Here is a 26,085-nt window from a genome sequence, read left to right as displayed (position 1 = left end):
CCCTGGAAACCATCGTGGTTAATCACACAGACACACAGTCACACAGACAGTCATTTTGATTACTATAAAAGTCTTCGCAACTATACAAGTGGTGCCTTGGAGCGCGAAAAAAAGGCTTATTTCACATTTTACATTAATAATAATAAAAACAAACCCAAAAAAATGTGGCATCATCTGAAACAAATATGTACTATAAATAATGTAGACCAGTCATTGATACCAGATCATCTTATGAACCCCGACGCTGTTAACAATTTTTTTCTTGATGTTCCCAATGATCCACAAAGTAACAGAGTGAATAACAAACCCATATCAAGGAAAATGGTGAGCAATGAATTTAATATCACATCGTGTGACGAAGAGAAAATAATTAAAATAATCAATGCAGTCAATACTAAAGCATGCGGCCACGATGGAATAACTATAGAAATGCTGAGAATGACACTCAATGTTACCCTTCCTATTATTACAAAATTAATTAACGATTCAATCTCATCCAATTATTTTCCCCAAGAATGGTCAATTGCTAAAATTAAACCAATTCCAAAAGGATCACAAGTTAATGATTTTAAAGATATGCGGCCTATTAGTCTTCTCCCGATCCTGTCCAAAGTAATAGAAAGGGTGGTTTATGAGCAGCTCGCAGATTATCTTGAAAGCGAAAATCTGCTACCAAAATTGCAATCGGGATTCAGAAGTAATCATGGGACGGCATCTGCCCTCTCCAAAGTCACTGATGACATACTAAAGTCATCTGATGATGGAAAGGCAAGTATGCTGGTTCTTTTAGACTTCTCACGTGCCTTCGATTGTATAAATCACGAACTTCTTTTGACGAAAATGTCATATAAAGGTGTGTCGTCTGCGGCATGTAGATGGTTTGCTTCGTTTTTGGAGCATCGACGCCAATACGTGGAGATGCGGACAGATCAGGGTGTTATAACTAAATCTCAAATAAAAGCTGTTAATAGAGGAACGCCGCAGGGCTCCATACTGAGCCCTTTATTATTTTTGATATATACATCTGATCTTCCTGCTAACATTAGAAATTGCCAGCTACATCTTTACGCGGATGATACCCAACTTTACTACTCTTTCGAACCTGAAAATTTAAGACAGGCGGAAATAAATATAAATAATGATTTGAATTCGCTTCTCAAATGGTGTCACTGTAATGCTCTTGTACTAAACCCTACGAAGTCCAAGTTTTTGGTATTGGGTAATAAAATGCAGTGCAAGAAAACTAAACGCCAATGTCCTCAGATTCTTGTCAATAACCAGCCAATAGAAAGAGTTGAAACTGCAAAAAATCTTGGACTTTTATTTGATGAGGAATTACGCTTCATAGAACATGTAAATACAAAGATAAAATTAGCATTTTATAAACTTAAAACACTTTATCATGTGAGGAAATATTTGAGCATACCAGTTCGTGTAACTCTAGTGGAGTCTCTAGTATTGTCCCTTTTCAACTATTGCGACACAGTATATGGCCCTAGATTGCTAGAGCGAACTCGAGGATCTATTCAGCGAGTACAAAATGCCTGCATACGTTTTTGCTATAACATCACTAAACGAGAACATATTACACCATATTACAACAAAAATGATATATTGAATATGGCTTCACGAAGAGAGCTTCATTTCTCTTGTTTTGTTCAGAAGATTGTTCATAGTGGACGGCCAGAATATTTGTACGAGAAACTGGACTGGGTTAGAAATAGACATCATAGAGGACTTCGAGAGTGCAGATTAAATATATTAAAAATTCCACCACACAGATCTGCAAATTATAGAGGAGGTTTTAAATTTACAGCCGCAAAAATTTGGAACGACCTGCCTCCACCCTTACACCAACCATTAACGCCATTACATTTTAAAAACCTAATGAAGAAAAGGATTTTACTTATGCGGAAGCAACCCTCGGATCGTGGAGCTGGCTCTCGTCATCGAATGTAGTGCATCGAAAATTGTATATCACTTTTAAGGATTTTTTTTTTTTTTTTCTTGTCACTAATTTGGTACTTTGGATTGTTCTGTTATATTTTATTTATTTTTTTCTTTTATTCATTGTTTTTATACTTGTTTATTTTAGATTTTGTATTGTTTTCTTTTATTTTTTATGTAATATCTACATCAATATATATATTTGATAATGAAACGGTGCCCCGTGTAGGTGCAAACTGAAAATCAGCGCTGAACGAACATCAGTCCAGCAAAAGCTGAGTTTGTACCTATTGCCAGGCGCATACGATTAATGGACAATATATTGATTAATTAATATATGTACATTATAATTTGTGAAGAATGGCAATAAATTTTATTATTATTATTATTATTATTTATGCAAACTTTATTACTCAGCTATAGCTGGTATATACGCTACTTTGCGTATACTGCACTTACGGGCCGAGACCAAGTAAGTGCAGTGTGTGAGTTTTTGTGAGTGTGCGTGTGCGCGCCCATGCATGCATATGCATGTGCATGCTCGCGCATCTATGGCTATGTGTATGCAACTATTACATGTTATGTCACTGTGGTATTATTAAATGTTTCGTTTTCTATTTGCAGGAATTTTCGAACAATTCTGCATGTATTCAATATTACAGCTTTTTGTAGTGTTGTATATAGTGTTTTACGCAGGTCTATTTCTTTCAGGCTATGGTGTAAATGTTTGGGTATAACACCTGTGGTTGAGAGGACAATGGGTATCACATAAACTTTTTCTTGTTTCCAAAGTCTTGTTATTTCGTCTTTCAGTTCTGTGTATTTACTTATTTTTTCTGCTATTGTCTTCTGGATGTTATGTGTATTGGGGACGGCGATATCTATTAGGTAAGTTATTTTATTCGTTTTATTTTGTAAGATTATGTCTGGTCTATTGTAATGTATGGTCTTATCAGTGAGTATGGCTCGGTCAAAATATAGCTTATGTGTCGCGCTTTCTAACACAGTTTGTGGAGTGTATTTGTAATATGGAGTATGTGTGTTTTGTATTAGATTGTACTTGTGTGCTAGGTTTTGGTGAATAATATTAGCTACTTGATCGTGTCTGTGCTTGTAGTCTGTCTGTACTATTGCCTTGCATGAGCCTGTAATGTGTTGAATTGTTTCTGGAGAGCTATTGCATTTTCTACATGTATCAGAGGTGAGTGTTTTTGTAATATATTTCTGATAGTTTCTGGTCTCAATGACTTGATCCTGTATAGCTATGATAAAACCTTCAGTCTCCGGGTATAAAATTCCTCGACTTAGCCATGCGTTCGATGCTTCTTTATCGACATTGGATTGACATAAGTCGTGTCGGTGTCTCCCATGTAAGGACTTTTCAGACCACGCCGTTAGTTTAGTTTGATTGTTGACGAGCATCTCATTTGTCTGTGTACTTCCATCTTTCAAATTTAAAGGTGTCAATTTATTGTCATTTTGTACTATGGATTTGTGAAGCGCTGATGATTCCATTTTGCTGAAGAAATATTGTCTTAAACTTGAAATTTGTGTGTTGTGTAAGTTTACGATATCAATCAAACCCCTACCTCCTTCTTTTCTAGGTAGAGTTAATCTTTGTATGCAAGATCTAGGGTGGTGTTTACGATGTTTTGTCATATTTATGTTGATTGTGCGCTGTAATGATTTTAGGTCTGATTTGGTCCAGTTTATTATGCCGAAAGAATAAGTTAGTATGGGTATAGCATAGGTGTTTATCGCTTTAATCATATTTCTGGAATTAAGTTGGGTTTTTAATACCGCATTCAGTCTGTGCCGGAATTGTTGCTGTAGTTTTAGTTTTATTTCTTTATGGTTTATAAAAAGTGCTTGGTTGTAACCTAAATATTTATATACTTCTTGTTCGCTAAGTGATGTTATTTGTTCTCCTGATTCTAATGTGTAGTTATATGGGTGTTGACTTCCTGCCCTAATGGAATTTATTTTACATTTCTCTAATCCAAACTCCATTTTTATGTCATTTGTAAATTGTTCTACTATTTTCGTTAATTGGTTCAGTTGGTTTTCGGTTTCGGCATATAATTTTATATCATCCATATACAATAAATGGTTTAATACATTTTTATTCATATTTGAAGACTGATCATCAGTTTCTTTATAGTTTAAAGGGTATCCTACTGAAGAAGAGTTAAGCATATTTGAGAGAGGATTTAGAGCCAAACAGAACCAGAGTGGGCTGAGGGCGTCTCCTTGGAATATGCCTCGTTGTACTCGTATTTTGATCGGTATAGTTTGTATTGTAGCTGTGAGAGTTTTAAGTTGTAATTGTGTTGTCCAGTTTGCCATTGCTGTTTTCAAGAAAGTTGTTATTTTTGGATGAATTTTATACATTTCTAAGATTTGTACTAACCAAGTGTGAGGTATTGAGTCATATGCCTTTTTATAATCAATATACATAGTGTGTGAGTTTGATTTAGCTTTATGAACTTGTTTTAGTATTACTGAATCTATAATTAATTGCTCCTTACATCCTTGAGAAAATTTCCGGCATCCTTTTTGTTCTTCGTTCAAAATATTATTAGTGTCAACATGTTGATATATTAATTCAGCTATGCAGGCAGTAAGTATTTTGTATAGTGTTTGTAGGCAAGTTATAGGTCTATATTTGGACGGATTTTTACGGTCATTGTGGTCTTTTGGTATCATAAATGTTATTCCCATTGTTAGATAGGAAGGCATCGTATTAGAGTCTTGGATAAAATTGTTTATGTAGTTAAGTAAATGGATATGAGTATTTGTAAATTTTTTATACCAATAACAATGTATATAATCTGAACCTGGTGATTTCCAATTATATGAATTACGAAGTACCTTTTCAAATATATCTGTCGGAATATGTTCAAATGCCATTGGTTCTATTGTTATATCACTTTTGTTAATTTCTTTTTGGATCCAATCAGCAGAGCAATTGTGTCGAACAGGTTGTTCCCATATTCCTGCCCAGAAAGATTGTAATTCTTCGGGGTTGGGTGTGTCAATCTCATTGCTATTATTGTGTTGTGTGTTTGTCGTATTTTGTTTAATGTTTCGGTAAAATTGTTTTTCGTTAGTGTCGAATTGATTATTTTGTTGTTTTCTTAGTGTATATCTTCTTAGCCGACCCGATGTAACTGAAAGTTTTTGTTTCAGTGTGTCTAATATATGTGTAAAACATGTATTTGGTGATTCATGTATGGAATGGATTTTGTACTGCTCTTTTATTTTATTTACTTGTATCTTAAGCTTTTTATTTCTATTTCCGTTAATAAATTGTGTTACTTTACCTATTTTTGCTCTGAGGTCATTTACCTTATGCTCTAGTCGTTTCTGCCAGCTCGGTTTGTATTGTTTTTGAGTAATTTTTTCTTTATCTGTTGATCTCAGCTCTAATTTTGCCCCATTAGCTTTAGAGGCCGTCCAGGCTGCACAATATATAATAGTCTGTAAAGTGTTAAAGTCTGTATTGTTGTTGATGTTTTCAGGGATAATTATTGTATTGTCATCCATGAAAAAACAAATATAACCTAACAGGTCGACCTTATTGGAACTAATTATAGAATTTATCATAATGAACGTGCAGGCCTGCATCCTCACCTATCGTCCTTATGGACGCCAGCATATGTCATTAACACAGACGGGGTTACCATTCCGTGAATCGCTGTTTAAAATTTCCTATGAGTTAAAATATGATATATAGTCTATCTTCATAAAGTTTCAGCCAATTCAATTGATTGGTTATTTTGTGACATCTGAGTCCTCAGGAATGGCAACGCATGGGGAGTATCATGGGGGAAAGAGTACACTCTGTTATGCCCATGGTACTGCTCATGTCTATAGGCAACAGTTACCACTTTACATCAGGTGGGCCGTCAGCTTGTTTGCCATTCTAAGTTGCATAAAAAAGCGCGAGTAACAATTGTTTATATCAACACAAAAGACAGCCTGTGTTAAAATTGTAAAACTATAGATTTTTGCTACATAAAATTACTCCCAATCGGTTTAGGAAAATTCTGTCTGTAGCATAAGCGAAGCCGCGGGATACGCCTAGTATAAAATAGTATATGAATAATACCCACCGTTCATATATTACAAATGAATAAATTGCATTGCTGTATTGTAAATTAGCACGGAGTGAGTTTTAACAAGCAAAGCATCTCCATTAGCTGTTAAAATTGTAATAACAAGGGCTACGGGGGATCACTGACATTTACATTAATTTAGGCAAAACACCTTGACGTTATTCGACCCTGGTATCTGATAGATCATAGCCTCAAAGGAAACACTTTAATCGGCTTAATTTTTTTTTTCATTTTTGTTTATGGTATATATATATATATATATATATATATATATATATATATATATATATATATATATATATATATATATATATATAAGAACATTATGCAATATGTTTGCTGATGTACCTAATTTGATATAAATTATTTTAAATTGATTTTCTTATTTTGTAACCAGTTTAAAATTATCTCTGAGGCCATGAAAGCAAGTTCGTCTTCTTTTAGCTTAGACTCACACAAAGATTTTGTTTTTAGAGATCATAGAGTAAGTTACGCGTTTTTTAACGCGTCGCGGGTCGGCACTGCCAACGTATTAATAAAACGGGAAAATAATTTTATGCAAGCACTTAGAAATAACAACATAACAAAATAAATGTATATACAATTTTTATAATATGCCTCTGACCGAAATATTAATAATAGGCATTATAAAACAAACTTTATAGAAAAGAATTACAATTTCTCACAACTGGATCGGTTGCATAAGTATCAAACAAAAAATTTTTTGTTCGAAGTGACGTAGGTCTGTATGATATAAGAAATATCGATATACATAGAAATAAAAATTATTAAAAAAAATGCAATCAAATTAAAACCTTTTCGAAGTAAACAGATAAAAAATAATTGAAAATAACACTCGATTATTTTTTTACACAATCATACTAATTAATCTATAAATAAGATATCTCTGTATTAATTATATTTAATTAAATGTGATTACAATCATGTAAAGAGGTTCAATATTATTCATACTTACATGGTCTAAAACAGACTGTATGTCATATTCTTAAATTATATAGATAGAGTGTCTCCATACAAATGCTTCGAGAAAAACGGATTAATTTTTTCATACAATTTTGCGTGATAAATAGTTATGAGTGTTTCCTTTATAGCTTCTATATTTTGTTTTTTTTTTTATAATTTTTGCATCTTCTTAATATGTAAAAGCTAATTTTATTTATTAAATAACTTAATATGTATACATCAAGATACATTATGCGCGTAAGTGTATAGAACACTGATAAAAAACGAGTAAGCTAATTTGACAATAAACTGCCAAAAATTTACCCGTTTTTGTAACTTAATGCCCTATCTATATAATCTAAAGTTATTTTTTAAAATCTTTAAAAAGTTATGAACACATATACTATGCAAAGATGGCGCCGCCAACAAGGTAAACAATAGAAAATAATTAATCATTAGAAATGTATTCCCAAAAAAATATATATATAATAAAAATCTATTGTAAATCTTCATAATGATCAGGTATAAAAATAAATAAATAATAGTGATTTGATGAGCGGTTCAATGTCGCTCATTAAATATAATGCCTAATTTACTTTTCCATAAATGGTAACCTATGATTATCCAAGTCGTTAGATAAATTAAATCTTTAATCCTATAACATTGGGTGTTATATTCCATTGTGTATTGGTACATTTAATTATTTTTTAATTATTTCGTTTTTATTAGACCAATTCGGCGGGAATGATGGGAAACTTTAATATATTGTCTCCTAAAGCAGCTTATCAAATACAAAAAAATCTTAATAGCAACATGTACATACTCGTAACAACGCCATCTTGTATCTTATTTCGAAACTAAAATTTCTATATAAATATACATTTCTTAAACAGAATTTATTAACAATAAGCAGAATTCAACCTCACAATCATTAATAACCCACACGCACAGCGATTAAACAATTTGACCCAAATACAAAGACTGCAGTACTTTTAATAGGGAGGTCGCTCTTGTCACTGCAACAAAAGATATATTTCACTGAGATGCCAACGGTTGAAGGTTCAAGGTTCAATTCTTGGTGCCTTTTGTTTGTATAGGTAGTTAAAAATCACGATCGAATGAAATTCCCAATGCATATGTCAATGAAAATTATATCTTTTGTTGACTAGTTAAAACCGTCGGTTTTGCCGGCACGAATTAGTTTAAGCTACTTGGGAAAATGATAGCCGTCGCTTCTAAACATTGACTTCATAAGTAAACTATGATGTCTACAGTATCTCTCAAGAGCTGCTATATCTAGATCTAAAATGTTGTCCCCGTACCCTGTAATTTCACTGCTACATTCCACCATGCACACCAGAAAGAATCAAGCAAGTATTGCTTGGTGGCAGGAACATGAGAGTTATTCATGCAAACAAACCTATATAGATAGATATTCTTTTTTGTTTCCTTCAAAAAATTACAATAGTAAACTTATTCTAGATATAAACAATTACAAGAAATAATCACAGTGAGAAAACAATGGGCGACCTTATAGCTAAAAGCGATCCCTTCCAGGCAACCTTTGAATGGCCTACAACTTATATTGACTCTTTCTAGTAATACACATACATACATATACATATATACACATACATACACATACATACATACATACATATACATATATACTCGTACATACACATCTGTCACGCATGTCTCCCATTAGGGCAAGCAGAAAATATAGAACGTACACATAGACAGTATATTATTGTAGCATTCAGCATCATCATCATCATCATATCAGCCAGTAACTGTCCACTGCTAAACATACAACTCCCCTAAAAGGGGGTTTTGCCAAAAGTTGCCACGCTTGGCAGGCGGGTTGGCAACTACAGTTAGGTTTTGGTGATGTTTTAAAAGGGACGCTGCTGCCCATCACTCGACAATTTAGTTCCTTTAGTCGCCTCTTACGACACCTACGGAAAAGTAAACGATGGCCTATTCTATGCCGGGACCACACTACATGGCAGTGTTATAGTATTACATAGTGTAAAACTCACTGCCCGCCTCTGTTTTTGGTTATTCGCTTATTTTTACATTTTTATTTATTTTTTTACAACGAATCGATACAAATTACAGATTTAAAAGCTTACATTTTTGTTAAAAGATTATTTTTTATTGAAGATTTGTCTGTAGAATAATTTTCAAAATAAACTTTTGTATAGTCCACATTATACAAAAGTTTTAATGGAAAATTAGGTTCCGAGGGTTATATTTTTGAGGGTTATGTTATGCTCGGAGCTTCTATGTATAATAGAATCTGAAACGAGGATATCCGCAAAAGAACCAAAGTAACCAATATAGCTCGAACGGTAAACAAGTTGAAGTGGCAATGGACTGGTCACATAGTTCGAAGAACCGACAACCGATGGAGAAGAAAGGTCCTTGAGTGGCGACTCCGTACGGACAAACACAGTTTATGACGACTCCCCACTAGATGGAGTGACAACCTTAAATGCATTTCAAGGAGTCGGATGTGGGTGGCTCAGGACCGTTCCTTATGGCAGTCCAAATGGGAGGCCTATGTCCAGCAGTAGATGATGATGATGATACTATATGATCAATAAATTTCATATTTCGTAATCAATCGTTAAAAATTCTATTTTCATAGCTTGCTCGAGCTATAAATCTTTAGACATACCGTAAACCTCAAAATAATGTACCGTGTGAAACCGAGGCGGTTTGTAGTGAATTACAATTATCAATAAATCCCTGTTATTAGCACACAACGTGTCATATTTAGCTTATTATTAAAAACATTCGCCAATCAAACCCGAATGTAGTTGTGGGTAATTAACGCAATAAAGATGCAAATTATCATGTTATCTCGACAGCGGCACACTTGGCCATTGGAAGTCGTGAGTGAGACTTACTCACGACTTTCAATGGCAAAACTTTAGGGTTGCCAACCGTCCTGTTTTCCCGGAACATGTTCTGGTTTTTGGAGTGTCCTGGGGTATTTAAGGTAGTTTTAAAGCAGCGTCCTGAATTTTTAAAGCGTTGTGACGAGGTCGTGCATTTTAAAATTCACGCACCACTTTTGCGTTATGGATGGACTTCTTTATGTTACGGACGACCGAAATTGGTGGGGTTGGAAAGTATGGTAAAAGTAAATAGTACATATAGTATAATAATAGTATTTTTAATATTAGAATTTATTTATTTCTGTCTAAATAAAAAAAAAATTGCAAACTATTGTGTTCGTTTTATATTTTAATAACTTTTTTCAATCTATATAATTTACCAATAATTTTTGAAAACTTTTGAAACTAAAATATAATTGTCATTATTTCTTATATCATTATATCCTTTTTAAAAGGTCGGCAGCACACCCGCAATGCCGCTGGTGTTGTAGGTGATCATGGGCGGCGGTAGTCACTTACCATCAGGTGAGCCGCATGCTCGTTTGCCCCCTGCGTTGTAAGAAAAAAATATTAGGTACTAGAATTTGATTTAACTTACTTTCATTATGACTACTCAATTTTTGTGTATGAAATTGTCCTGGTTCAATTTAAAGTGGCAAACTTTGAATCGATATTTTTTTTTAGTTTGAGGTTGGCAACCCTGGCGTGAGTAAGGCTCACGCCCACGCCGCTAACGAACATATTGAAATGTACCCTGTGTCACAGCGCTATTGTTGTGCGGACACGCGCTGCGCTGCATCCAGTTTGGACGACCTCTGACCCAGTGTCAACTTCACCTTGGCTACAATAATATAAAAATATCATAGTAATTATGACAGCTTTCTGTACAGCTATCAGAAGGAGATTTTGTACAATAGTCATCTGCGTGGATACCTCTGCATTGTCTATGTTTCTTTAAATTATCATCATCTCGAACAAAGTACACCATACCAGAGGGAGACTTTGTACAAAAGTCGATTGCTTGGGTACCCCTGTCCCATTCGTGTTTCAACCGTGAAGCAGTTGTGTTTGCATGGCTGTGTTTCGATTTGAAGGGTGGGATATGGCGTGAATTTACTGGGTACAGAGGAATAACACCTGAGTCCTCAGGAGTGGCAACGCATGGGGGGTATCATGCACGAAACAGTATACTCTGTTATGTCCATGGTACTGCTCATGTCTATAGGCGACGGTTACCACTTTCCATCAGGTGGGCCGTCAGCTTGTTTGCCATTCTAAGTTGTATAAAAAAAAAGCTTATAAAAATGTAGGATTGATAATAGGGTTCATCTTGTAAATAAATTTAATCAATAATTAAAAAAACAATAAAACGAATAAATTTTTAAATTGTCCAAGTTAACTAAACACTCTAGTCGCTGGCCCGTGCGCGGCATGCGCGCGCAGCCAACAATCACACAGCGCCTGCGCGACCTGCGCGCGCATCTTGCGAATGAGTCCCGTGACCAAGCGCCATGTTATAAATATATATATAACAAAATGTTCGTTTGTCTGCTTGTTTTTAACTAATAAAGAACTCAATTAAATTATAAAAGTTGACATATATCATAAACATTGCTGAGTATTATAAAATAGTATAAAATTAAAAAAAAAAGAAATTTAAAATAACTTATTCTAATAATTGTTTCTTGCTTATTTTTTGAAGATCTGTTTGCCACTTGGCAAAGGCCTCCTCCAACCGTTTCCACTCTCGCCTATCCTAAGCCACTCTGTCCCACATTTTTCCAGCCACTTCCCTAATGTCATCGTCCCATCTTATGCAGGGTCTGCCTCTTTTTGTTTTGCCTTCCCTGGGATACCATCTTGTCACTTTCTTACTCCACTTGTCATCTCCTCTGATCATGTGCCCTGCCCATCTCCATTTGAGTCTTTTTATTTTACCAATTTACAAAATGTAAAAATTGTTGTTTATTAAGGTTTTATGTTCCTATCTTTGTTCGTCAATCAAGTTGTTTTATAAAGTGATGGAGTTTATCATCATCATCATCACATCACCCGTTCACTGTCCACTACAGAATATAGTAGGTCTTCCTAATATAAAAAGGGTATTGCCATTAGTTTCCACGTTTGTTTGTTTGTTTGTTTCGACTATCTGATTTTTTTTTTATGAAAAAACTATACAGATATGTGTTTTTCATTAATAACCTCTTTAATCCCACAGCTGGTAATAATAATAATAATAATAATAATAAATTTATTTGCTTTAAATAGGGTAGGTATCGGTGGTCTTACATTACATAAAGTTTCGTGCCTATTTAGCCATTACAGAATAGCATGCAAATGTCACATTTTGACAGGAATTGATTAATTTAATTTATGCATCGACAACTATATTAGATATTTATCTATTCTTTCTTGAAAAATTCGTTAACAGAGTAAAAACTTTTGCTAAGTAACCATTTACGTAACACAATTTTAAATTTATTTAATGGAAGTTCCTTTATATCCGTAGGTATATTGTTAAAGATTTTCGAACACATCATATAGGAATTTCTTAATAACTAAACGCCTTTACATTTTGCTCCATCAAAGGTACATTAGTGACCTCTGCATCATAACTTTTTACTAGGCGCAAGCGCATCACGCCTTTTCAGCTAATAATAAACCGAAATCTATGTATGTAGTTATACATATTAACAAAATACCATCGACAACGTCATGGTTATTTCGTGGTGAATTTATTACGATGACCCATATGACATCCCAGCCTATTGTAACTGGTAACCCGCTAGTGTAAAACAATGACAAAGTAGCTTTTCATTATATATATATTCTTTATTGCACTAAAACATACAGTAACAACAAGAAGTCAATAACAATGTTAGCAAAGGCGAACTTATCTCTAAAAGAGATTTTTTCCAGTCAACCTAACGCAGTGGCATAGGAAGTAGTGAGTGGGCAGTAGTAGTGCTAAACAGAAGTTAAAATAAATAATTATAATTTAAAATTATAAATAAAATGCGTCATTATACATTAAAAATTATACAGGTCATTCTAGTATCTACACCTGGGGGGAAGGGATTGTTAGTAATGCGGATTACCCGTTTCATTGCTAGCAATATACCTTGTTAGGTTGACTTCCACGTCGTTCCCCCCTGAAATCAATCGTGCTAAATTCTAGATGCATGTAACACGATCAGCTAACCTTTTTTTTTAACGTCTGGAAAATGCTTTATGCAGACCCGTACACCTCGTGGGGGGTGAAAGGGTACTCTGGGAATCCCCCCGTAAGGTGGACGTGTACCCACCGATAACCAGACGATATACCCTCAAGGTGCCATATGTCGGAGACATGGGTTCGCTTTCGTACTCGCCACATCTCCGACGGCAGCGACCCGCCCCCAGATGGTAAGAGCAGGTCTCCTCTCTCAAGATAGGGTGGATGGCGTGCTCACCCTATCACTCGGGGGATGTGCCGGAATATTAGCACATCCCGAATCAGCTAACCTGAATTTTCTTTCTCACCTATCATCCCTCACTGGTGTCCCGCCAGCGTATACCGTTAGCGCAAGCGGGGTTACCAATCCATTATCATCCATTATAAAAAAAAACCTATACCTAATTATAGTTACCAAACACTTTGTTGTAAAATTCGTAATGACAAAATCATGCCTAATGATGCTTATCAATATCGAAACAAGTTTTAATAAAAAATATTACATTTAAACATATATATATATATCTATGTTTATATCAACATTAATTCATTAAGATATCTAAGAAATCGCATTATTATTAGGTATGTTACATCGTGTAGGTACCGATGTAATCTCATTGTCTAATTTCAATTATTTTGTATGCAATCCACACAATATATATTCTTTATTGCACTTGTAAGTTACATATAAAATAATCAATTTATACATGTCGTAAGCAAGGGTGGACTTATCTCTGACAGAGATCTCTTCCAGTCAACCCAGTACAGTGAGACAGCATTTCGTTAGCGGGCAGCTGAAGTGCTACAACTATTAATACATAAACAAATATACAGTCAAATAAAACAATCTACTAATTATAAAAGTATCATGATATTAACATACCTTCATTTTTGCAATTTATACACGTAAAATTTAATTATTTATTTATAAAAATAATTATAAACATCAGATACCTAAGCGTGAACGTAATCACGGAATATTTGCTCTACCACGCGACAGGACATTCCATGTTGAGAGCCTACAATGAAATATTTTCCAAAACTTCGGGGACGAACGGAACAGAAATTTGATGTTAAAATTGCATAATACGTGCCGTTTAAAATTATTAAAAATATTAAAATATTGTTCCTCTGGACTATTAGGATAGGATTTATGATGAACGAAATGTGAAGCTCCATTTACTGGGTCGACTTCGGTACGAACAAAAACACGAAATTAAGCCCGAAAATTTGGAATTTCATGGTAAACCACCTGGCGCAACTCACGAGGGCGCTACGTCTGCTCAATGAGGTAGTAGCGAGTTCCAATCTGGACTTATTTCACTGTACTGCCACAGAGTTTCGCAGAGCGGTAACAAATTACGTAGAATTGCATTTTTAATATTTAATTTTATACTTTTTATTATTATTTCCTCATTATTATTATAATGTTCTATTTTTTACTTATGGTTACTACATTAGTAAATCTGTAAAGCTCTCTAATGCAAAGCTGATGGTCTAAAGTTTTTTAACAATTCACAATTACGCGTGGATAGATCTGACATGCAATTTCTCGTACTCAGGACTACTTGCGTGAAGTTAGCTGTTTAACAGCGGTAGCCACTCGCGCGTTGTTCACACCGGTCTTTTGATGTGACCAGCTACACTAAAAATATGTATATATTATTATAAATAAATAAATAACAATAGTGCTTATATATAAAACTACATAATCAGTATTCAATCCGACTCTAGACATTTCTAAACCGCATCTAATATCTGCTTCAAGCCGATTCCAGATCTTTCAGGGGCGCTTTTTCTTTGGCAGGTTACTAATAAAAATATCAATGATTCTTGTAGTATTATTTAACATTTTAGTATTAAATAATACCACGAATGTAAATTTGTCAAAATATTTGTATGTTTGTAAAATAAAAATACTAAAAGTAAATAATTTAAGCGGACAGGTAAAAATCCTTTTTTATCGTAATTTTGTCATGAAAATTTTTTTTTTCAATTAACATAGTTTAAGTCAATTGTTACTGACAAAAATGGATCTTTGTAATCTATAAATAAAGAAATATTATTATTATTATTATTACTATAGTTTTTGTAATAAAGGACGTCTCTCGAAGATTATTTACACCATATAAATATATTCATCTTAATCTAATATAAATAAGATATACAAGTACTGTAATCTTCTGTAAAACTCTCTTATCTTTAAACAATACGTGGACACCTAAAGTGCCATACTTTATTCACTATTAATATAAAAGAAAGGGATTAAAACCCATAAATTTAAATTGTGCTCCAAAAAAACCGACTTCAATTGTGAAAAAACTTTTTAAATACTTTAGTTTGGAAAACAATTTTTTTTTTTTTAAACTATCTAACCAAGCTAACGACTTTGTACAAAAGTCGTTCGCTTGGCTACCTCTGTCCCATTCGTGTTTCAACCGTTAAGCAGTTGTGTTTGCATGGCTGTGTTTCGGTTTGAAGGGTGGGATATGGCAGTGAATTTACAGGGTACAGAGGAATAACACCTGAGTCCTCAGGTATGGCAACGTATGAGGGGTATCATAGGCGAAGCAGTATACTGTTATGTCCATGGTACTGCTCATGTCTATAGGCGACGGTTACCACTTTCCATCAAGTGGGCTGTAATCTTGTTTGCCATTCTAAGTTGTATAAAAAAAACTATAGTACTGAACTGATTTTGACAAATTTTTATGAGACCAATATGTAAGTATATCCTTTAAGACAAAAATAAGAATTTCCCAAATCGATTTATACCGGATTGAGTTATGAAGTGACAAACATGAGAAAATACAACCTCCTTTTTTTTGGTGGATGAAAATGGTATGGTAACCCCGCCTGCGCTAATGGGATACGCTGACGGAGCACCAGTGAAAGGTGATAGATGAGAATGAAAACAGGCCAGTTAGCCCATCATGATGAATTCATCAGGAATTAACCATGATAGTTTCCAGGGGAAACCGCGAGGAGGTCGACCTGGTTGGGTATATTGCTAGCAATGGGATTTTTAGTCTCCATTACTAACAATCCCTTTCCCCCATAACCTCCTTTTTTGTAATCGATTTAAAAAGTACTGTACTCTAAAAATAAACAAAAATTAAATTACATATGTAAATAGAATGTATATTGCAGTTTTGGTCAGACGAAATTCGTTGGAATTTCTACCACGATACTGTCCTTACTAAAATGTCCACAATCTGTTATCAGCACGATAACAAGATACGTGATAACATACTCGATTACATGCCAGTGGCGTGTGTGCTGCTAACGGTGGTGGAACTAAACATGAGCTCGTCGCAACCATAGACAATGGTGAGTTTATGGATTGTTCATTTAATTCATTAGTAGAATTAGAAATAATGCAAATGAAAAAAATAGCTTTATTCAAATACTATTTACGATAAGAAATAAGTCTTTCTAAGCTTTGTATTTAATTATTATCATGGCCATATAGTAAAGAATGTCGAAGAAATTAGAAAATGCCTATACTTACGTGTTATAAAAGCTTTTTATATTTATATCAACTCAGGGTACAGAACCATAACACCTTAGTCCGGGGGGGAAAGGGATTGTTAGTAATGGAGACTAAGAATCCCATTGCTAGCAATATACCCAACCAGGTCGACCTCCTCCCGGTTCCCCCTGGAAACTATCATGGTTAATTCCTTATGAATTCATCATGATGTGCTAACTGGTCTGTTTTCATCCTCATCGATCACCCTTCACTGGTGCCCCGCCAGCGTATCCCGTTAGCGTAGGCGGGGTTTTCATTCCATTTTTATCTAATAAAAAAACAAATACTTTAGTCCGGGGAAAAGAGATTGTTAATTGCGTCTAACCCATTGCTAGTGACACACCCTATCAGGTCAACACCACGCGGTTTCCCCTGGAAACCATCGTGAGTAATTCTAGTGTAATTCGTCACGATGGGCTAACTGACCTGCTTTCATCGTCACCTATCATTCCTCACCAGTGCCCTGCCAACGTATACCGATAGCGCAGGCGGAGTTACCATTTCATTATCACCAATTAAAAAAAAACACCTAAGTCCTAATAACCTGTCCATATTAACCATATCCTATGTGTAGATTCATTTTTAAGTCAATCTCCCATAATTTGAACTGACCCATCACCCGTATCCAATAGCGAATTTGGATCGCTCTGTCTTATGCGATCCAAAACTAACACAATAAAAAAACCACGTTAGTCCTCAATAATGGCGACACATTAAGGGTATCATGGTCGACACATGGTGCGTACTAATGTAAATCTATAGGAGACATTTATCACTTTACATCAGGTGGGCCGTCAGCTTGTTTAACATTCTATGTTGCATAAAAATAAACTCGTGTCGTGTTAGTGACTTGAACTTGCTTTTTTATTATATTTTTAATTATTTCCGTTTTAAATATTTTTAAATATAACAAATATGAATAAAGATATTATTTTTATAAATTATACAACGTAATAAAACGTCACTGCCCGTATCTCTTATCGTGATGATGGTCACAGTATAATCTTTACTGTTAAACATAGTATAAGTTATTTTTTTTTTATTGGATGAAAATGGAGTAGTAACCCCGCCTGCGCTAACGGGATACGCTGGCGGGGCACCAGTGAAGGGTGATAGATGAGAATGAAAACAGGCCAGTTAGCCCATCATGATGAATTCATCAGGAATTAATCATGATAGTTTCCAGGGGAAACCGCGAGGAGGTCGACCTGGTTGGATATATTGCTAGCAATGGGATTCTTAGTCTCCATTACTAACAGTCCCTTTTCCCCCCACACAGTATTAAGTATTTGCTACTTATGTTATATTCTTTAAATTCTATACTCCACATTAGACAAAGACAAATTAAATAAACTCAAACTCAAAAAGAAGGAGACTTCCAGTCATCGTGTAGGTCGCACAAATGGCGAAATTAAATATTTTTTTTTATACAACTTAGAATGGCAAACAAGCTGACGGCCCACCTGATGGAAAGTGGTAACCGTCGCCTATAGACATGAGCAGTACCGTGGACATAACAGAGAATACTGTTTCGCCCATGATACTTCTCATGCATTGCCATTCCCGAGGACTCAGGTGTTATTCCTCTGTACCCAGTAAATTCACGCCATATCCCACCCTTCAAACCGAAACACAGCCACGCAAACACAGCTGCTTCACGGTTGAAACACGAATGGAACAGAGGTACCCAAGCAGATGACTTTTGTACAAAGTCTCCCTCTGGTATTAATTAATTAATCAATACCTAACGTTAAAACCTTAATGGAAACAATAACAATGACTCTAAACTAAAATAACTAGGAAATATATAAAGAATCTGATAAATCAAAGGTAGGTATCATATAAGACTTGCATGGTATTAATAATCGTTTCAGGTGCCTTTAACATCGACCGGAAACCGTCATACTACTTGTCTATAGATAAATACATAGATAGATACTCTTTATCGTTTCCTCCATAAGATTACAATAGTAAACTTATTATAAATATAAACAATTACAAGAAATAATCACAATGAGAAAACAACAGCCTTATAGGTAAAAGCGATCTCGTCCAGGCAACCTTTGAATGGAGAGGAGTTAGATTTATTATAAAAAATTTGGTCATGGCTGGAAAGAATATTTGAAAAAAGAAAAATAATTAATTGAATTTTTTTTTGTACCATTCTCTCGAAGCTTTAATTTTAATATGTAAATAAATAAAAAAAAAAAACACCAGTGGAACTATAGAAGTGGTATCATTTTTGAGTACGTTGTCTATAGTTTGATTGGAGGCATGGTGAAAATTCAGTCTCTACATGGAGTTGCCACTTAACGACGATATCAGATTTGGAATATTTGTGATATAGATTGTGTGTGTGGTTTTGTTCCAAAAAAAAAAACTTTGTTCTATCTTTCTGCCTGTCACTTCGTACACGTGGATTTTAGAAGAGGAGAACCAATTAAATTGGCCATTTCTAGACGGCGTAATATGAAACATACTTTAGATTTTTATTGGAAAGGGATTGTTAGTAATGGAGACTAAGAATCCCATTGCTAGCAATATACCCAACCAGGTCGACCTCCTAGCGGTTCCCCCTGGAAACCATCGTGCTGAATTCTTGTCGAATTAATCATGGTGGGTCAACTGACCTACATTCATTCTCACCTATCATCTTTCACTGGTGCCTCGTCGGTGTATACCGATAGCGCCGGCGGGGATACCATTCCATTTTCACCCATTAAATATATATATATATATATATATATATACACACATATATATATGTATATGTCTTTGTATATATTTGTTTATATATAATAGTGCGCCACCTCCCTTTGTTTTTCTTTCTTTTCTCAATGTTCTCTACCCAAAGGTTGTCTGGAAGAGATTGCTTAGCGATAAGGCCGCCTTTTGTATCACTTCTCATTACAATTAAATGTATTTACTATTTTCTAAATGGTGCAATAAAGTGTAAAATAAATAAATAAATAATATATCCAGAATAAATAAGTTAATATTGTGTACTGCACACTACGTTTAGTATCTAAGCCGGCAATATGAGAGCCACTCACCTAAATTCTTGAGATAAAGCGGCGGTGTGAGTTATCGAAAGCATTTTATCACATCAGCAAATATTTATATGATACTCCCTTTATGTTAGAGAGGCACCATTTTTTATACACAAACAGCATAATAATAAATTATACCTACCATGTAGCTGTGATTTCTACGTAGTGTCTCTTTTTCATTTGTAATCTTTATTAAATTGTTTTATTTATTTACACTTTGTTGCACCAAGTAAAAAGAGAAATAACAAATACAGTAAATATTAATGAGAAGTGATACAAAAGGCGGCCTTATCGCTAAGCAATCTCTTCCAGACAACCTTTGGGTAGAGGACATTGAGAAAAAGACAAAGAGTAGGTGGCGCACTATTATATAAATATTATCAATATACAAACATACATACATACAAATACATATATAATATAAATTATGTGGTTTTTAATTAAGAGACACGGCTAAATAATTAAAAAACTTTATATTGGAGTTCTTTTTTACTAGTATTCCGTCTACACTGGTAGAAAAACATACAACCATATTATAGAATTGTAAAACAAAAGACGATTGAAAATTAATAGAAAAAAATAATAGGCATATTATGATTGTCACACCAATTTGCTTCTCATTGTTGGAAATGGGAAACAAATGACAGCCCAGTAGTAATATTTATTTATTTATATAAACTTTATTGCACAGTAATATTCTATGTACGTTTGACAGACTTAACACTGGTAAAAGTCGATTGCTTGGGTACCTCTGTCCCATTCGTGTTTCAATTGTGAAGCAGTTGTATTTGCATGGCTGTGTTTCGGTTTGAAGGATGGGATATGGCGTGAATTTACAGGGTACAGAAGAATAACATCTGAGTCCTCAGGAATGGCAACGCATGGGGAGTATCATGGGCGAAACAGTATACTCTGTTATGTCGATGGTACTGCTCATGTCTATAGGCGACGGTTACCACTTTCCATCAGGTGGGCCGTCAGCTTGTTTGCCATTCTAAGTTGTATAAAAAAATTTGCTTTGCAGACTTTTCATATAATTCAAATTGATCATTGTTCATTGATTGATCATCATCATCATCATCTCAGCTATTAGCCACTGCTGAATATAGGCTTTCCCCCATACACTGCCATAAGGAACGGTCCTGAGCCACCTGCATCCACTGACTCCCTGCAATGCATTGGAGGTCGTCACTCCATCTAGTAAGGGATCGGAAAATTCTTGTTACTTTATATAATTGAGCATTCCTTTTCAGGAGAATGAGACCATCATAATAGTGAGCGTGTTCGGCGCGGCGTGGGTGGTGCTGTTCCTCATGGCTGTGGTGCTATTCGTCCAGGTGGCCAGCCTTAAACGGAGGGTCTCCGACATGAAGACCACTGGCAGGCTGAGAGTCCAGTGAGTATAATACTTCTTTATAATACAAAAAAAAAATGGAATAGCAAACAACCTGACCTGATATAGAGTGGCAAACATCGCCTATGAAAATGAACTACAAAATTAACTAGTGACCTGCCCCGACTTCGCACGGGTGCAATACGAGTATATGTTTGTGCAACTTTTAAAGTGTTCAACACATTTTAGTAATGATGGTATTTTGGCGTGTATGAAAGTCTCTATTTCCATTTAAGAGTTTCCTCCTGTCGGTGCAACTAATTCATGCATCTTCTTCCAGCCAGCTCTATCCCAGGCCATATCCTTGACCTCCCTATACGACATGACACTTAGTGGTTCGTTGTCCTAGTGACAAACCCAAGGGGAGAGACCAAGGTTCAATAATGGATAGTTAAAGGCTGATAAATTTAAATTAAAAAATATTACAATCCTTTTCAGGAAACTCAAAATGAACAATGACAAAAACCACGCATTCCACAACCCGGGTCTCGTGCCGGATGAGGAGCTGTCGAGGCGAGGGTTCGCCATGTACGCGCCCGACGACGTGGAGGCGAACACGGGCTCGCGGCCTGACCCATACCGGTGAGACTTGTTCCTCGACCAATAGATCTTAGATGTCGCATTTACAGGTTCTCGCTTAATAAAGCTCACCCAAGGAGGAAACGATTATCAGTAATGCGGACTACCAGGTCCATTGCTAGCAATAGACACTGTTAGGTCGGCCTCCAAGTGGTCCCCTCTGAAAACCACCGTGCTGAATCCCAGATATATTCACGATGGGCTAACTGACCTGCCTTTTCATTCTCACCTATCATCCCTCACTGATGCCTCGCCAGTGCATATCGTTAGCACGAGAGAGCCATTTCATTATCATCCATTAAAAAAAATATAAAGCCCACTCTTCAAATATGGGGGGAAGGATTGTTAGTAATAGGGCTAGAGGCCCTATCGCTAACAGTATACCTTATCAGGTCGACCTCCACGCGGTTCCTCCTGGAAACCATCTTGATTGTTTATTTTATGAATTCATCACTATGGGCCAACTGACCTGCTTTCATCCTCACCTATCGTCCCTCACTGGTGCCCCGCCGGTGTATACCGATAACGCAGGCAAGGTTACTATTCCATTATCGTCCATTTAAAAAAAAAACCCCTTCAAATGTGAAGAATATTTGAAGGGTGGGCTATGTATTGTTTCTTACTACAGAATAACCAGGAAACAGTTATTATAACATAGAAGAAAATTAAAATACTTACCTAATTTTTATTCGAATATCTAAACTTAATTTAAAGCATTGTTAAATTACTATTTTTTTATGATTCTATCGCTCAATTCGGAATTTTAGCTGATGTGAATAGAAATTATGAGAACTAAAACTCAAATACATCATTCTGTTGGGCGTAGGCACGTCATTGATTCATAGAACATCTTATCTTATCTTATATTCGCATATGGGGTCAGCTGAGCTGTTGCACGTCGACCCATTGAGATCTTTTGTGCTTCCCCCTGCCTTATACCATCATTTCATAGATCCTTTGTGTTACCTTAACGATATCCCGCGGTTTAAGATATCTGTAGTCCCCTGGCTTTGGATAAGCCGTTCATAGAACATAAATAAACAGTTACAAAGGCCCTTTTTAATCTCTTTGTGATATATATACAATATTTTTGTGCCAATACGATGATTTTTACGTCCCAGAATTTGATGAAGGATTTCATCGTTTCTATAGAACGATTCTTTAAAAAAATCTTTTTCCCATTATTTTAGCTATCTAAATCTGCTGTGTGAATCAATATTCAACTTGAATATTATGAATTCACCACATTTGAATCATCTGATAAAAACATTATGTTATTATAATGTGGACAGCTCATTATATACTAATCTCGCTGCATTCCACTAACTCAGTCATTGTTTAAACAAAAATTATACAGGCTCAATCTAGCTAGTAATACGTCCATGAGTCACGAAAATGTCTACAGTAGGCACTTAGAATGCATGAATAACTTTATCTAGCTATTTTAGTTTTTGTAAACAGTAGATCGAGATATTTTTGACAGATAACAAAATTCCAAACCTGGCGCTAGAATTATATATAAAGGAAAATATATATATAACTGTTTTATAGTCAAGTTTATTTGCATAAAAAATACTAGTTGTATCCCGTGACTCCGCTCGTGGTCATATCGAGAAATTGAATAGCCTTCCTCAAGACATGAGTTAGCAAAGGCAAAAGGAATTTTACGAATCTAATGTGTTCAAACAAACAAACGCTTACATACTACAAGTAGGTAGTATAGATTTTCTATCGACTTCAAATAGAACGAAGTTCTCAATTTGTCTGTATGTATTTCATTTTTATATTTGTGACCTCATAACTCCGTCAGTTTGGTACATATAAACCAATTTGAAAAATTCTTTTTATATCTTCTTATATATAAAAAAAAATATTTACAGATTGACTCCATAGGGATTTTAGCAAAATCGTTTCAACGCTTTAGTTTTTTTTTTTTTTTATGCAACTTAGAATGTCAAACAAGCTGACGGACTGACGGCTTACCTGATGAAAAGTAGTAACCGTCGCCTATAGACATGAGCAGTACCGTGTACATAACAGAGTATACTGTTTCGCCCATGATACTCCCCATACGTTGCCTTTCCTGAGGACTCATATGTTGTCCCTCTGTACCCTGTAAATTTACTGCCATATCCCCCACCGTTCAAACCGCAACACAGCCATGCAAACACAACTGCTTCACGATTGAAACACGAATGCGACAGAGGTGCACAAGCAACGACTTTTGTACAAAGTCTCCCTCTTATTAATTATATAAATTAATTAAAAGCACCCGTAACCAGCGAGCGTGTATGAAAAGATTGATGGCTGTAGAGGAAGCGAAAGAGGCCTGTTTGAAACGAAGCATTTGGCGTTGCATTGTTTCTGCCTACCCTAATGGGAGACAGATATGTATATATGTAATTGTATAGGCTCTCATATAGTATTAGATACGAGAATCCCATATGGCATTACAGTCTTGCTTCTGCAAACATTTGTTGCACCATCACCATCCGTCCTGACCATATTAATAACTTTTTATTTTTTCAGACAGACGGATGGGCACTTCGTAGAAGAATTGACTCGAGAACTGGACACCAGGCATCAGAAGCAATCAACGGCTCCTCCCTTCTTGCTGCAAAGCATAGAAGAGAACAAGAGGAAGGGCAGGAATTACAATAACTTGACTAACAGCCGGCAGAGCCAAACCAACCCTAACTTCATCTACTGAGGGTACAAAACAGTCTGACACGTCAGTGATGAGGACGCAACGTCACTTACTTGCCAGACATCGTGCTAATGCCGGACAAGTTAGTGAAGCATTGAGTGAAATCACATTAAATTTCTTTTAACCAATTTTCATGAGAAAATTGTGATAAAAGGATGTAAGTAGTTTAAGTATTATTTTTTATTAATTTAAGAATTAAATTATAATCATACCTACTTAAAAGATTGTTTTCATTTGCATCTATTAAATTAGCAATTCCTAAAGTGGGTTCCCTAAAAAAAAGTTATCAGGGATTTGCGAAATTATTTATACATTTTTTTTTATACTACTTAGAATAGCAAACAAGTCGACGGCCCACCTGATGTAAAGTGGTAACCGTCGCCTATAGACATGAGCAGTACCGTGGACATAACAGAGTATACTGTTTCGCCCATCAGCAGTGAAACTATTTCATTCTTCACGTTAAAAATTAAAGGAAACTACAAATAGGTATACTTTTAAAATATTTCTAATGAAAGCTTTTGTTTTCATTCAAATTACAGTGTTTTTGATTTGTAATCGTTTGATATGGGGTTCTATAAAATAAAAGGTATTTGTTGGGCGTTCTGTTATCTTAAAAGTTCAGGAACCCCTTTAATATATTTGCTGAAACTACCTCCGGAATTGGGACGAAAAAATTCCGGATCCAATCCCCACAAATTCCTACGAACGATTATGAAAGCACCGAGTAAAATTTAGTTTTCTAAAAATAAATGGCTTACATTGTTTAAAACTTTAAACCTCTGTAACAGAATAAATAAAACTAAATAAGAAATTTATATGTAATAGAAAGTGACGCAGCTAATGGATATATTTTTTTTTTAATGGGTGATAATGGAATGTTACCCCGCCTGCGCTATCGGTATACGCTGGCGGGGCACCAATAAAGGATGATAGGTGACGATGAAAGCAGGTCAGTTAGTCCATCGTGACGAATTCCACTAGAATGAACCACGATGGTTTCCAGGGGGAACCGCGTGGAACCACATTACCAACAATCCCTTTCCCCCCTACTAGATATAGGTACATCCATCCAGATTGGTGGGGTACCTGCGAGGCCGGCCTCACAGCCACGCTAAATAAGATTCTTACTTGACTTCATGTACTTAATGAATAATCATAATTAACAGTCACTTACTCATAGATAAATAGCATATATAATGGGAAATAAATAATATAATCAGATCCTTAAAAAAAACCATAGATATAAATAAAACATTTTAATAACTTTAAACAGATTTTCAATAATTAAACATTTCTTAATCTATTGTTATAAATAAAGCATTCGTTTATTTACAAAATTAACGACAAAAAGACAAATCAGGCGGGTTCCGAATGCAACTCGTGTGGTGCACTTAACATGTTTTTTTTTTTTTAAATAATCCACAATTATTTTAGTGCCTCTATACACATTTACTATTAATGATAATGTACAAAAAAAAAAAAAAACAAAAATGGTTAAAACCAACAGATGTACTCTTGAATGTAATTTAAATATAATATATATTTCATCTTTAAATACCTGGAAGTCAAAAAGAAGTCGCGAAAGTCCTCGTTGCAACGAAGAAATGATCATTAAGGCTTGGCCAGCGCTTGTGCGAGATGGAACCAGTTAGAAAGGGCGTTTGCTCAGCTAT

General features: G+C 35.2%; 2 protein-coding genes across 2 annotated transcripts; one reads left to right on the top strand and one right to left on the bottom strand.

Moving 5' to 3' along the window:
- Positions 1 to 2,526: 2,526 nt before the first annotated feature.
- LOC128201761 (uncharacterized) lies at positions 2,527 to 3,957 on the bottom strand. The gene has a single exon (XM_052899638.1). The coding sequence runs from the start codon at positions 3,955 to 3,957 to the stop codon at positions 2,527 to 2,529; it is 1,431 nt and encodes a 476-aa protein (XP_052755598.1).
- A 12,380-nt stretch (positions 3,958 to 16,337) lies between these two features.
- Positions 16,338 to 24,631, top strand: LOC113509152 (uncharacterized). Its single transcript, XM_052899662.1, has 4 exons — positions 16,338 to 16,478; positions 20,984 to 21,126; positions 21,562 to 21,705; positions 24,232 to 24,631. Exons 1-4 carry the CDS (start codon positions 16,476 to 16,478, stop codon positions 24,410 to 24,412), a joined length of 471 nt encoding a protein of 156 aa, XP_052755622.1. The 5' UTR covers positions 16,338 to 16,475; the 3' UTR covers positions 24,413 to 24,631.
- Positions 24,632 to 26,085: the final 1,454 nt, after the last annotated feature.

This window comes from Galleria mellonella, unplaced genomic scaffold, assembly GCF_026898425.1.
Source record: "Galleria mellonella isolate WM207_F2 unplaced genomic scaffold, CSIRO_AGI_GalMel_v1 utg606, whole genome shotgun sequence".
Taxonomy (NCBI): domain Eukaryota; kingdom Metazoa; phylum Arthropoda; class Insecta; order Lepidoptera; family Pyralidae; genus Galleria; species Galleria mellonella.
Note: the sequence above shows the minus strand (reverse complement) of the source record. Positions and strands in the feature narration are given on the sequence as shown.